The following is a 14,666-nucleotide window of genomic DNA, read 5'->3' as shown; positions in this document are numbered from 1 at the left end:
TTTTGCAGGTTAGGAACAGAGGATGCTGCTGTCTGCTGAGTCAGACCCTTGGTGCATCTAGCTCAGCGCTGTCGACACTGATCGGTAGCGGCTTCTCCGGGGTTTCAGCCGGGAGTCTCTCCCAGGCCTACCTGGAGATGCTGCCAGGGAGGGAACCGAGGACCTTCTGCACACCAAACTGATGCTCCGCCACTGAGATGTGGCCTCATCCCTGAACGTTTCTAGGACAAAAGGGATTCCGGGTACCTGATTTGCAGAAGACCCTGTGATCTTGGGAGCCAAAATGCTGCCCGATATAGGAGTTTCCCATAGTCTGTGAAACTACCCATAGTGTCCGATACACACAAATCCCATAGTCTGGGAAACGTTACCAGCGGGGATTCGAACCGGCAACCTCTGGTTTGCTAGGCAAGTCATTTCCCCACTGTGCCATTAGGTGTCTCCAAAGTGGCGTACAGAGATATAAATAAATAAAGATGCCCCCCGCCCGCTATCCCCAAAGGGCTCATAATCTAAAAAAGAAACATAAAGTAGACACCAGCTGCTGCCACTGGAGGGGTGTTGTGTTGGGGATGGAGAGGGCTGGTTGCTCTCCCCCTGCTTAATATAAGAGACCCACCACATAATATAATATTAATATAATATGTATATTATATTATACTAGTGGTTTTGTAGCCCATTGGATAACAGGCACTAGGGGAGCTCTGCGCTCCAGACCACCGCCGCCATTACCCCTCCCGCCCGCGGCTCTGGCCGGGCCCGCCACTCACCGCCGCCCGCGGCTCCGGCCTGGTCCACCGCTGCCCGGGCCCACCGCCGCATTCTTCTCCGCCGCCTCGTCCGGCGGCCATCCTGGGCGGCCAGAAGCGGCCGCCCCGAAGAAGCCAGGTAAGCGGCAGCACGGCCAGGCCTCGGCCATGGCTCTGCCGCCTCCTTGGCTGCGCCGTCTCCTCTGGCCGAGGCGGCGGCTTTGCCGCCGCCTCGGCCAGTGTCCCCCGCCGCTGCTTACCCGGCTTATTCGGGGCGGCCGCTTCTGGCCGCCCAAGATGGCCGCCGGGTGCTGGCGGTCCTGGCTCCCTGGCTCTGTTCTGGCCATGCGCTTCGCGCATGCCCAGAAGAGGCCAGGGAGGCACGGACACATGCTTGGTGTCCGTCCACGGACGGACACCAAGCGTTTTATAGATAAGGATAATATTAATATAATCCTATATAATAAAAGGCTAAAGCGTGATCCCGTGCGCCCGTGTCTTTTTGGGCCGTTCTGAGCATGCGCGGAGCGCATGCTCAGATCGGCCCAAAAAGACACGGCCGCCCAGACACCGACGGCCATCTTCTTTTGAATATTGTGAAGAACGTCTAAGGGCTAAAATGCCCCATTAAATTGCCCCCGCGGCTCCCGCCGCCAACCGTCCGCCCCCCCTACAAGCTTTAAACCCCCACCCCCACATTTAAGGGCCAAAACGGACCTTGAAAATGCCCCCGTGTTTTCTCCAAAACGGCCCCTAAAAATGGCCACACGGCTATCGCCGCCAACCGCCCGCCCAGCTGCCGAAACCTGCTTACCCCACACACAACTCTCATTCCCGGGAAAACGTCCTTAAATCGTTAGCCTAGCCAACGTAGCGAAGGAGAGAGGAGCTCGCATGCAGACCTCCTCACTCCTGAAAGCCTCTTCCTGTACTGGCGCTTTGGATAAAAAGGACGCAAGAGGTGTCCTTTTCGGTCAAAGCGGCAGTACGGGATGAGGCTTTAAGGAGTGGGGAGCTCGGCATGTGAGTTCCTCTCTCCTTCTCTACTAACTATGCCAGGACGTGGACCCGGGGAGAAGAGGTCTCGGCAGCTGGGAGGGTGGGCGGTGGCATTTTGAAGGGCCGTTTAAGCCCCTAAACGTAAGAGGGTGGTGGAAGGGAGGACTCAACCAGCTGGGAGGGCGAGCGGGCGGCGGAGGGAGGGACGTGACGCAGGGCAGAAGAGGTCTCGGCAGCTGGGAGGGCAGAAGCTGGGTTGCTGCCAACAGCCCCAGGGACATGTTCAAGGGCCGTTTTTGCCCTTACACGCGGGGCTTGGAGCTTAATGTGCACAAGACAGCTTGGTCAGCGGCAACAGCAGGAGGTGTATTTCAATTCGCCCTTTCAGCCCTTACACGTGGCGGGGGGGGGGGGAGGAGGACTCAGCCAGCTGTGAGGACCGACTGCCAGAACACACAGTTTCACAAGCACTGCAGCTTCCATTTCCTCACCCTTTCCCTGGCCAGCCAATCACATTCAGAGAAATCCCCCCCCCTTCCAAGTACGGGCGGGAAAACAGCCTGGATAAATAGCAACTGCGCGCAGCAGCCCAGTTGACTAACGGTCTCCACTTTGTCACCGTTAGAGCAGCTTATTTCGAGAGCGAAACACAACACTTACTACAGGCACTTCATTGCCAAAATTTACTCAAAACATCCAGGAGCGGCTTTCTATTACTGAATTTCAACCAGATACTGCCAGGAGCCAAAACTCCCTGAAGGGAGTCAGCACACCGACCGGGAGGGAAGCCCTCAGAACCAGAAAAAAAAGCCCTCACAACCAGAGACAATTCCTTTCCACTCACAGAGAACTAACCTGCAATATTATTCTTAAAAAGCTGTGAAGTGAAAATTGATGACTGCACATTTAGTAGTTTAACACACACACCCCCCATAAAAAAGGGTGAAGGAAAAATAGGAGAAAGAGACAGATAGAGAAGGAGGACAGGAAACAGACTGCTTGAAAAATACAAAAAGAAAAGAAAAACCACGCTGCTTTAAATTTAGACCAGCAGCTGCAGCAAGATAAATTGACAGACTAACACTGTGAGTCTCCTGCCATTACTCTTTAATGCAACAGGAACAGTGAGTATCTGTCACCATCCATCAAAAAAAGGAAAAATAAAAAAACAAATATATATATGCTGGGGTGCAGAAAAGATAAAGGATAAATTTTAAAAACAAAGATTTAGAAACCACTTCTCACTGCTGCTCTAGGGAGTAGATTCAAAACTCAGTACAAAGTGAACTCACTGCACAACATATTTTAATAGAAAATACTTCTCAACACTGCTTTTGGGATTATACCCACGATAGATAAGACAGTGAGAAAATTGCCTAAATTGAGGAGGAAAGCAGAAGGGGCACAACACTCCAACATTTCAGCAGCTGCAAACAGAGGGGGGGGGGGAAGGAATAAGAAAGACATACACAAAAGTTAGCCCTGAGAACTACCCAAAGAGTGGGAAAATTATAATTACACCAGAACCACTGACTTCGCCATACAGGCCATACTATAACGCAGCAGAGCGCAGATTACAAATTACTCCACCCTAAACCACTTTGGCATAAATCCTCATCCCACTGCTCAGGGAAAAAAGGGGTAGCCAGAGCCTGCTTCAGCAAGCAAGAGACATAGAAAACCAATATTATTCCTGATACCAGCAACCTGAAAAGAAGCACATACCTTAAACCAGAGTTAGAAGTTTTAAAGACATCGTGATCAGGGTATTAGAAGGCCCAGAACAAGGAAGACTAATAGCAGGCTCAGAAAAAATATTCACCAAAAATGTGGTGTATAAAGAAATACTATAAGGGGAAGGGGGGGGGGGGAAACCAAGAAAACAAAAAATAAAACATAAAATTTAAACAAAAATTAGCCTCAGAATTGTAAAAGAACAAAAAAAGGGACAATGAAGAACAACAACACCAACAAACACAACAACAAAAAGGGAGATAAAGGATAGACACAAGAACAAGGGAGAGGGGAATAAAAAAGGAAAGAAAAAATAACAACAAAGAAAGAGAAATCGACAGAGAGAGAGTGAAACAGACAGGGGGAGAAAAAACACAAACACAAAAAAAAAGAGAGAAGAGATGAAGAAATACTATGAGAGTTGAGAGGGGGGGAAATTAGTTAAAAAAACAAAACAAATAAAGATTATTATTTAAACATAAAATAACCTTATAAGTATGGAAAAACTACATAAAGAAGATGGAAGAACAAAAGAAAGTGAGACAACAAGAAAAGGGAAAAAGGAGCTACAAGAAAAAGGGAGAGCGGAAAGGAAATAAAAGAGTGCAGAAAAGGTTTTCTCTTTTTATCCCCTTTTTGTTTTTAGTAAGCCTTACTAAGTTTTTATTTAAAAATTCTGCTTATTTCCCCAATAAGTAAATTACATACATATCGGGAAAATAAACAAAACTTGAAAATGAACACTTAAAAAGACTTACTGAAAACAAAAAGGGGAAATAAAACAAAAAACACAACCCTTGCTGTAGAGGAGATACAGATCAAACAAACATAACTACACAACCCTACTAGCGCCCGTTATTTTAACGGGCTTAAAAATACTAGTATTAATATAATATTAATATAATATCTTAATATAAGAGACTCACCTTTTAAAGACAACTTTAAAAAGTGTCTCTTTGCTTGTTTAGCAGGGGGAGAGCAACTGGCCCTATCCATCCCCCACACAGCAGCCCTTCTCGGACATGGGGGAGGCGGGTTTCTGCCCCCAAGATCTCTCCCCCTCCACTCTTACCTCGCTGACACTCCCCTCCGTCTCCCGCAGCACATCTGCCTGGACTGCAAGAAGAGCTTCTGCCCGGCCTGTGCCCATCCGCCGGCCGGCAGCAGCCCCTGCCTCTGCCAGCTGTGTGAGCGCTTCCGGGCCACAGCCTTCCAGTGGGAGGAGCTGATCAAGATGAAGGTGAAGGACCTGCGGGACTACCTGGAGCTGCGGGAGATCTCCACCGAGACGTGCCGGGAGAAGGACGAGCTGGTCTTCCTCATCATCGGCCAGCAGCCCCGCTCCCCCCGCAGGGACAGTCGGACGCCCCGGGGGCCCCCGCTGGCGGAAGAGCCCTCTGCCCAGGAGGAGGACTTGGTGGCCTTGCCCCAGACCAGCGTGCCCGGGCCAGACCCAGACTTGCCGATGGAGGAGCAGCCACAGGTACTCCCCTCCACCCCATGACTGTCCACCTAAGCACCCGGCCTCTGGCTACTGGTGTGCTTTGCGGGCTCCCCAGAGGCACTTGATGGGCCTCCCTGAGCCTGATTCAGCGAGGGCTGCTCTTATGCTTGGATGAGGTTTCACATCACCATCTGGGATGCAGATCGGTCTAGTAACAAATTGCCCCAGGATAGGACCGTTGGAAGCTGTTTCCTACTGAGTCAGGCCCCTGGTCCATCTTGCTCAGTGTTGTCCACTCTGGCAGCGGCTCTCGAGGCTTTCAGGCAGGGGCCTTGATGCTGCCCAGGATTGAACCGGTGGCCCAGCAGACGCCCTGCCATCGGCCCAGTGTGTAACTTGGCGGCTTCTGCCAAATTGGTTATGAATATTTCTATACCGCTCTCCACAAATGTAGAGAAAGAAACAATGAGATGGCCTCCTGTCCTAAAAGGGCTTGTAATTGAAAAAGAAACGTAAGAAAGAGACCAGCAACGGCTACTGGAGGGGTGTTGTGCTGGGGACGGAGAGGGCCAGTTGCTCCCCCTCTGCTAAATACAAGAGAGCTCCCACTTTAAAAAGGTCGTCTTTTCCCACCTAACCGGGGATTTGATCCGCAGCCAAAGTGCAACCTGAGTTGCCCTGTCCAGACCCTGACCTGAAGGCGTTCTCAAACTTGGGTCCCCATTAATGTTCCCTGGAGCAGGTGGGGTTGACTCCAACTCCCAGCATGCCCAGCTGCAGTGGCCTTTGGCGGAGGATGCTGGGAGTAGTAGTCGGCAACCTCTGGGAAATCCCGTGACAGGGAACACTGGCTCCCCAGGCGTGGGGAGGGCGAGGATTGGTTCCTCTAAAAAGCAGATCCTCACCGGCTTCTCCTCACCACACAAAGGCTGCTGGGAGCAGGGCTGCAGCTGTGTGCGGCCTCTTGGGAAGCGGGCGCCAAGCCGTGGCAGAGCAGGCAAGGACCTGCTTTTAAGAGGAACCGATCCCCACCCTGCCGAACTGGTTTGAATGCGGGTGCCCGAGCTGGTTCGGCACTTCCTTAAGGAGGCACTGGACCGATTCGGGCACATCCCTGCCTCCGACGCTCACCTTCTGCAGCCTTACTCCATGGTGTGCCGATGCGGTTTCCCAGCACCGGGAACCCCGTCAGGCCCTCCGATGGGCGTGGCCGCCCTCCAGATCACGCCGGGGGGGCTCTGGGGGGCCTGCTGGGGGCTGTGCCACCCGGCCTGCATTCTCCGTGATGTCGCCCCGTGTCACAATGGCCAGAGCCGAGGAGCCAGGCCTTCCTCGCCACCGGCCTCCCAGGCTTCTCTGTGCAGCTCGATTGTGTCTGGCCCCGGGGCTGCTTCCATAGAGAGACCACCAGGGGACCTTCCGGTGCGAGCCTCAGTAGCCCGTTGGTAGCTGTTCTGCCCAGGGCTCCTTCGACAATCAGGTGAGTGGGGTCTGCTGGGTATCGCCCCTGCTGGATCCGGCCCAAGGCCCATCCAGTCCGGCCTCCCGTGTCCTACAGGGAAGCCCGCATTCGGGAGGTGAAGGCGTTGCTCCCCTGCAACTGGGATTCGGGGGCACCCTGCCTGATCCGGGAGGTGGCCCATAGCCATGGAGACTAGTAGCCCTGGATCGATTTGTCCGGTCATTGATCGATTGAGTCATCTCCCGAAATGGGAAATGGAGGACGTACCTTATCACACTGTGCAGAATTGATCCATGGAACTCTCTGCCTTGAGATGTGGTGAAGGGGCTTGGACAGTTTTGTGTCGGGCTGGTCTCTAGGTTATAAGCTGCCAGACTCAAAGTTAGGAGTGCTCCAAATACCAGTTGCCGGGGAGCAATGGCAGGAGAGAGGATATGCCTTCCTCTGCTGCTGGGGGGCTTCTGATGAGCCACTGTGGGAAACAGGCTGCTAGACCAGAGAGGCCTTGGGCCTGATCCAGCAAGGCTGTTCTTACATTCTTATAGTCCTGTGCGCCATGAATTTGTCCAAGCCCTGCTTCAGCCATCAAAGCTGGTGGCCATCCCCACGTCCTGTGGCAGAGAGTTCCACAGATTCCTTCTGTGCTAAGTGAGAAAGGGCTTCCTTTTGTCCGTCCTAAAATTACTAACCACCAGTTTCATGGGATGACCTCCGGCTCTAGTGGTGAGAGAGAGAGAGAGAGAAAGATTTCTCTCTCTCCGCTCTGTCCATACCATGCATAATTCTACAGACCTCTATCCTGTCTCCCCTTGGTCACCTTTTTTGAAACTCAACCAGTAGAGCATGAGGACCTGAAGGATCCCCACTGATTCCTTGACCTCCTGCCCTCTAGGATTATTATGCCTGTCTGACTCCTGGTTCTAGAGGGAGAAAATTTATTATTATTATTATTGATTTTATATCTATACTGCCCTTCCAAAAATGGCTCAGGGCAGTTTACACAGAGAAATAATAAATAAATAAGATGGATCCCTGTCCCCAAAGGGCTCACAATCCCCCTCCATCCGCTCTCTGCACCTGCATAATTTTACAGCCCTCAAGAGTTTGCTGCACTACAACTCCCATGGTCCCCTGCCACCATAAATTGCAATGATGGGAGCTGTTGTTCGGCAACATCTGCAGGACCACAGGTTGGGAGCCTTCAGTCCAGGGGGTTCCTCTCCCTTCTGGATTATAGGGCCTTTCGCCAACATACGGATTTCCCATTCCAGGCAAATGGGCATGTGCCACTGAACCATGATGAAATGGCGGACATCGAGATTGCAGCAGAAGCGCTGACTGAGGAGGAGACGCAGGTAAGGGAAGCCCCTGGGATGCTGAGTTTTACGGAGAGGCCGGAGCCAAGAAATAGTTCGAGCCAGGCCCACACATTTTGTCTATTGGAGCCACCCAGTGGAGCAGCGGGGAAATGACTTGCCTAGCAAGCCAGAGGTTGCTGGTTCGAATCCCTGCTGGTTTGTTTCCCAGACTATGGGAAGCACCTCTATCGGGCAGCAGCAATATATGAAGATGCTGAAAGGCACCATCATCTCATACTGCGTGGGGAGGAGGCTATGCTCAACCCCCCCTGTATTCCACCAAAGACAACCACAGGGCTCTGTGGGCGCTACAAGTTGACACCGACTCGACGGCACAACTTTACCGTCTCGGGAGATGAATGCTCCTAGTGATTTTTGGCAATGTTTACCCTGGAAAGAGGGATAGCATCATTGCACTGACAGCTTTCTCTGTGTTATCACCCCTTCTTTATTGCTGCCCCCAAACCTAGGGTTGAATTGCAGTCATTTTTGCAGGGAGAAAAGGGTTTAGTGTCAGGGTTAGCGTAACAATGAACAAAATTTTGGTACTCTCTCCACGAAGTAATCTTTTGGGAGGCCGTTTTTCATCCCTCAGATGACATGGATATAATTGTACTGTAGTTTCTGTGGGTTTAAAAATTCTGAACACACTGTCAGGCCCGGCGGTAGGGGCAATCTACTTTCAGGGTGTTCTCACGCTTTGAAAGTCTATAGCCGTTCAACAGGTCTAGCTTTCCCCATTACTGTATCTTGAGCTGCGACTGCTCGGACCTTGTTGAGGAATGGGCGCTGGGGTTTGAAAAGCCACCGATGACCTCTTGCCATGATACCCACAAAAGTCTGGGGTACCACCTCATCAAAACCCACCATGAGCGTTCATCCCCACAGATGGTACCGATCACCCCATTCCTCAATTGAGAGCGCTTTCCCATTGATTACGGTGAGCCGGGTTCCGCCCGGCGTCCTCCCATCCCCAATGCCGTCCCTTCTGTTTCAGTCCACCGACTCGGAGGATAACCTAGTCCCAGGTCGGAGGGCCTCCCTCTCCGACCTGACGAGTGTGCAGGACATCGACGCCCTCTCGGTGCGGCAGCTGAAGGAGATCCTGGCGCGCAACTTTGTCAACTACAAAGGCTGCTGTGAGAAGTGGGAGCTGATGGACAGGGTCACCCGTCTTTATAAAGAGAAGGACCTTCAACAGCTGGGTGAGATTTACCGTGTGTGTGTGTGTGTGCTTGCATACCCATCCGCCCCCGTTCTGAACACTTCCAGGTAATCTTGGCCATGGAATATAGAGGTTCTCTTTTGTCCAGCACCGCCCAACTTCGGCCCTCAATGTTGGACTACAGTTCCCATCATCGCTGACTGTGGGTCACTCTGTCTGGGATTCATGGGAGTTGTAGTCCAGTCGCTGGAGGGCCAGAGTGGCTCTGGCCGCCCGGCTCCAGTGCTTAGCAGTGGCTTCCCAGATGCTGTTGACTACAACTCCCCTCACCTGCTGCTACAGCGGCTTTTGGCTGGGGATGATGGGAGTTGTAGTCTACCCCTGGGGAGTCCTGTGATGGGAAACGTTGTTCCTTCCCCATTGATGGACCTCTCCTCCTCTGTGAATTGGCCCAATCCTTTTTTTAAAGTTGCCGCTGCTATGTCTTTTGGTGACGGAGTAATTAAATTTAACATGGGGTTGTGTTAGGAAAGCCCTTTCGGTTCTCTGTCCTGAATCTCGTGCCCAACAACTTCCCTGGATAAATAATAAATAAATAATAATTCAATTTCTATACTGCCCTTCCAAAAATGGCTCAGGGCGGTTTACATAGAGAAATAACAAACAAATAAGATGGAACCTTGTCCCCAAAGGGCTCACATTCTAAAAACATAAGACACACACCAGCAACAATCCCTGGAAGTACTGTGCTGGGGGTGAATAGGGCCAGTTACTCTCCCACTGCTAAATAAAGAAAATCACCATGGTAAAAGGTGCCTCTTTGCCCAGTTAGCAGGACTCTAGCGTCTAGTATTAGGAGAGAGGAGAGAAATCTTTTCCTGATCTCTGCCTCGGGGGTAATTTTATAAACATCTAATTTCCCCGTCCCTTAAATAGTCTGTGTCTCTCTCTTTTTTTTAAAAGCAACTGCTTTATTTATTATTTAATTTATTTAACATATTTATATGTTAAATAACCACCCTGAGGCATTTTGGAAGGGCAGTATATCAATCGAATGAATGAATGAATGAATAAATAAATAAATAAATGTTAATATAAAGCTCTCTCTCGCTCTCCTCATAGGAGAATTGCTCCATCTCCTCAGTTAATTTTTAATTTTCTTCTCTCTTTCAGTTTCCGACACAGATGATCAGACTGGTAAGTTCTTTTCCTGTTCTTTCTCTCTCTCTCTTAGAATGACCAATTGATGAGGGGACTAGAGTTATTTTGTTGGCGACAGCTTTTCTGTGCCTTGGTCTCTGCAAAACAAAACTGCTCTAAATCTCCACAACGTGGCGGTATTAAAATCTGGTAGTATTTCTTTCATTGGTTGATACCCCTAAATTTCAATGAAGCCTCCGTCATTGTGCCTCATTATTGTTCAACCTGTTTTTAAAATGTGGTAGTATTTATCTACTTAATTGGACTGAGTTCCAAACGTCCAGTGTAGCCTTATTATTATTAGTATTATTTCTCGGGAACCCTTGGTCCACCTAGCTCATATCATCTGCCCTGACTGGCAGCGGCTTCTCTGAGGTTTCTGGCAGGAGTCCCTCCCAGCCCTATTTGGAGATGCTGCCAGGGAGGGAACCTGGATTCTTCTGTGTACTGAGCAGTTGTTTTCCCACTGAGCTATGGCCCAATCTCCAAATGTGGTGTGCATAGGCCTCCCCTCACAGACCACCCCAAGACCTGCTTAGCTTCAGCAAGGTGGCTGTCTCAGGTTTGCGGTTGGATGGGTGACTATGTCTGAGCACTGCTAGATCTTCCCTTTAGGGGATGCTTTAGGAAGAGCATCTGCCTGCTTGTTGCATGCTGAAGGTTCCCAGTTCCCTCCCTGGCAGCATCTCCAACGAGATAGGGCTGAGAGAGAGACTCCTGCCTGCTACCTTGGAGAAGCTGCTGCCAGTCTGGGTAGACAGCCCTGAGCGAGATGGACCAAGGGTCTGACTCAGTATACGGCAGCTTCCTGTGTTCCTGGCTCGTGTGGACGTGTGAGATTGTCTGGGGCCGGGTTCTCTTCTGCTCAGGTTCTCCTCTTGCCCCGCCAGCTCCATCTGGGAACGGCCCACTCCCCGGCGCGGAAGAGAACCTCTGCAAGATCTGCATGGACTCGGCCATCAACTGCGTCCTCCTGGAGTGCGGCCACATGGTCACCTGCACCAAGTGCGGCAAGCGTATGAACGAGTGCCCCATCTGCCGGCAGTACGTGATCCGCGCCGTCCACGTCTTCAGGTCATGAGGGCACCTCGACCGGGACCGGCACTCTTGGAGAAGACTTGCCCGCTGTGTCGGGTGGAGTGGCTCTTCCAGCTCTCCAGCCTGCCGTCCCCCTCCCACTCCCCAAATCTCCTCGGTGACAGGTGCGACGAAGGATGGAAGCTGCCGACTATGGCTGACCATGCGTCCCCCCCGTACCGCCATAGTGTGCATTACACCACAGTGCCTGGAGATCTGGAAACCCTCCGCAGATCGAGAACCCGACACCCTCCTGCCTTACGAATGTTGGCCTGCGGTGGGGGAAATGATGCCCCACGCTTGACTTTCCTCCCAGAGGTGTCTGTCCGTTGGCAGTGAATAAAACCGGGTGGTGTATAGGATTTAGCCCATGACCAGAAAAGAGATTTGCTACCATCAATGCTCCTCTTTCCTCTTTTTCTTTACAATATCCAGGCATGTAAAAGGGATGTTTAGTTTCTGGGATGTTGCCTCCTCTTTTTTTTTGTTAACCCCCCCTGTCCCTCCCATCTTCTGCCTTCACATTTTAAAATTTTTTTGATTCACGGGCCTCGCTGTTCCAGCTGCTGTTGACCGTTTTCTGTTGCCTGCGACTTCAGCACGGAGTGAATTTAATTGGAGGCTCACGGTGGCCGTGAAGGAAGGAACCTCCACGGTGACGCCCGCTGTGGACCTCGTGGTGAGGGGCGTGGAGCTGTAACGGAAGGGAGAACTATTGTGTTCTGTGATTTCCCCCCGTTTTTAAACACATGGGCATCTCAGGGGTTGGATTGTGACTGTTCTGCGGGCCAGCCCGTTCGCTTGGGGGAGTGGCAAGGGAGGTCAGAATGGATTTGGACTCCTAGGCGTCCTGTAGAAGGGGATAGCGCTCCTCCGGCCTGCTGGAGGAACCTGCACTGGTGGGGCTTTGAGACTCCCCAAGCCACTGTCTGGTTGTGAAGTCAGACTGGCAATCTAGGAGGGCCACATTAACGTTGTTTGGTCTTGGATGGTTTTCGGCACTCTGCTTTCTCATCTGGGGAGGCCTTCATTTCCAGGCAGTCCCCTTCTGGAAGCTAAAGACAGGCGAGCCGGCGAGCTGGTTGACCCCCGTGCCCCATATATATTGCCTTAAAATGCCATGTTTTTCACTTTGAGGTGGCCCCTGTCCAGAAGGGAAGCTTGTGGGCCATTTGCCAAAGGACGGGGGTCCAAAGCGCAAAGTGCCGGGACTCTCGACTGGGATCTTTGCTTGCCCTATTAGCTCGTTTTATGCACCTTAAGCCATTGCTGGATCCCCCCCCTGCCCCAGAGTTGATAAATCCCTGCGAAGCTTGGGCCAGAGCCTGCTTTTCTTTTCCCGAGTTCCTGCCTGGAGAGCACAAAAGGATCCCCATTTCTTGCCCTGGAAGCAAGAGCTCTGGATCATGGCGGAGTCACCGATCAGGAATCCTCCAAGATTATTTGGAAATACTCTAGAGCGCCACGTTGCTGTTTACATCCCACATTCCCCTGGGATTTCCCCCCGAAAGTCAGTTTTCCTGCTCTACTGGGTAGTTAAGAAGCCTTAAGCAGCTGTGGCTTTCTCCACAGTTGTGTCTTAAATCTCGACGCCGGCCTTCCGGCCTGAACTCCGGGCATATCTGTTGGCTTTGTTTCCCCGCCTTTGCACAGACTGAGGATGCCTTAATTTGCCTTATACTCCTGGACTGTGTGTAAATGTGTTTTTAGCGAGAAATGCTCTGGCTGTGGGAAGCCGCAGAGGTGGAGATTTGTGTCGATCAGGGACATCATCAGCGTCTATCAGTTGTGTTGCTGCCTGTGGGTAGATGTGTTCAATGTGAAAAGTTGAGCTGTGTGTTCTGGATTTGCTAGCTTCTCTCCCTCAACCTCTTCTCTCTCCCCCCCCCCCCATCATTGGTACCCACAGGAACATGGATCCCCGCGGCACCCAAAGGGACGTCCAGAAATGTAGGTTTACACAGTATGCAAAACCACAGTCAGCTGGGAGGTTTTTTGTTTTAATTAACCTGCACTGGCACCTCTAGGCAGGAAGCGTTTGTATTGGGCTCAGCTGTGGACTTGAAACAAAATGGCAGACATGGTTTAAAACAATCAAGCGCGCATGCACATTAACACACACACAAACTTCCATGCATCTAACATGCTGCTCGAGATTCCTCTCCATGAGCTGGTTCGGATGACACTTTGCCAGCCCACGAAACCAAAACGGAGAGCGTGCCCTCACTGATGGCTGTTGCAGACATCCTGGTGTATTCCTTTATCACTTGAGCAGACGCCCTATCCTAGGCCTACTCCACTTCGCCCCCTCCCAGCTGTTTGTGGACTACAACTCCCATAATCCACAGCCACAGCAGCCAATACCCAAGGCTTATGGGAATTGTAGGCCAACATCCACAGGAGGGCCGAAGTGGAGCAGCTTTGCCGAATGGCTGCATGATAGGTAACCCAAATCCGAAACGAGCATTCGGGTCATTGAGCATTCATGTCAGGCGACACACAAGTGCACTACTAGGTGAATGGGGAAACCTTGCGTTCTGCAAGGAACTCTAGGGAACGGGCCCTTGATGGGGGAGGGCGGAAGAGGGGAGAATTCGCCCTCCACAGGTTGCAGTTGAGCGACTCTGTGCATCACCCCGTCACCGGATGCAATGGAAGTCTTGCGGTGGTCCAATGGACTGCACCATTCCGGACCGTGTGTGTGGGGGGTCCACATCTCTAAATCCGCCAAACACCCTGCAGCTGGGCTAGCACCGTTCTCCTTGAAGACTTCAGCGTTTTGTTCTGTTTCACTGGCTGGAAGCTGGGAACGAGCTCCCTGACCCCTGCCGTCCGGGGGGTGGGGTATAAATATTTCCAACAAGCACTGTCCGTTTTACTACCTCCTCCTGCTGATGTATACTGCCTTAAGATGTTGACTCCAAATTTGGTTTTCTCCTCGCTGTAGAACTGGGCCTCCTGCTATGACAGGGTAGGCAACCTTAGCTTTCCCTCCATTTCTGAACTACAACTTGCATCATTCCCCTGCCACAATGTATCGTCCCCAATGCAACTGCGAGCCTCTGATATGGCCAGGGATGGCCAAATCGCCAGCTGCTGGACTACAACTCCCATCACCCCCCTGGCCCACAAGTTTTTGTTCAGCGACAGCTGGAGAGCCCAGCTTGCCCACCTCTGTGCTCTTACAATGCCCGTTCAGCAGGGGAGGCCCAACTTCTCCAGCGGCAGTTAAACTACAAATCTCATCACCCCCTGCTGCAGTGTCTGGCAGCTGCAGGGTGATGGGGGTTGTAGTCCAGCCAGCCTCCTGAGAGCTTCAGGTTGGTCACTTATCTGGCAAAACGCTGAACTCTGACCTGCATTTCTGAGGCTGGTTTCCTGATGGAGAGAAAATTTTTAGAGGGTCTGGCAGGTTGTGCTTGTTTTGGTATAGAGATTTGCTTTCTAATTTTGTAATAAAATGGAAGTCCAATGCAAA

General features: G+C 51.5%; 1 protein-coding gene across 6 annotated transcripts in view; it reads left to right on the top strand.

Moving 5' to 3' along the window:
• RFFL (ring finger and FYVE like domain containing E3 ubiquitin protein ligase) overlaps positions 1-14,666 on the top strand; it is a 26,066-nt gene extending 11,400 nt beyond the window's left edge. For all 6 annotated transcript variants that reach the window (XM_053274671.1, XM_053274674.1, XM_053274676.1 and 3 more), the window contains exons 3-7: positions 4,585-4,965; positions 7,660-7,743; positions 8,744-8,951; positions 10,085-10,108; positions 11,002-14,666. In XM_053274671.1, coding sequence (XP_053130646.1) covers positions 4,585-4,965; positions 7,660-7,743; positions 8,744-8,951; positions 10,085-10,108; positions 11,002-11,192 — 888 coding nt within the window. In that variant the 3' untranslated portion in view covers positions 11,193-14,666. The remainder of the gene's footprint in view (positions 1-4,584; positions 4,966-7,659; positions 7,744-8,743; positions 8,952-10,084; positions 10,109-11,001) is intronic.

The sequence above is a fragment of the Hemicordylus capensis genome, chromosome 12 (genome assembly GCF_027244095.1).
Source record: "Hemicordylus capensis ecotype Gifberg chromosome 12, rHemCap1.1.pri, whole genome shotgun sequence".
Classification (NCBI taxonomy): Eukaryota; Metazoa; Chordata; class Lepidosauria; order Squamata; family Cordylidae; genus Hemicordylus; species Hemicordylus capensis.
Note: the sequence above shows the minus strand (reverse complement) of the source record. Positions and strands in the feature narration are given on the sequence as shown.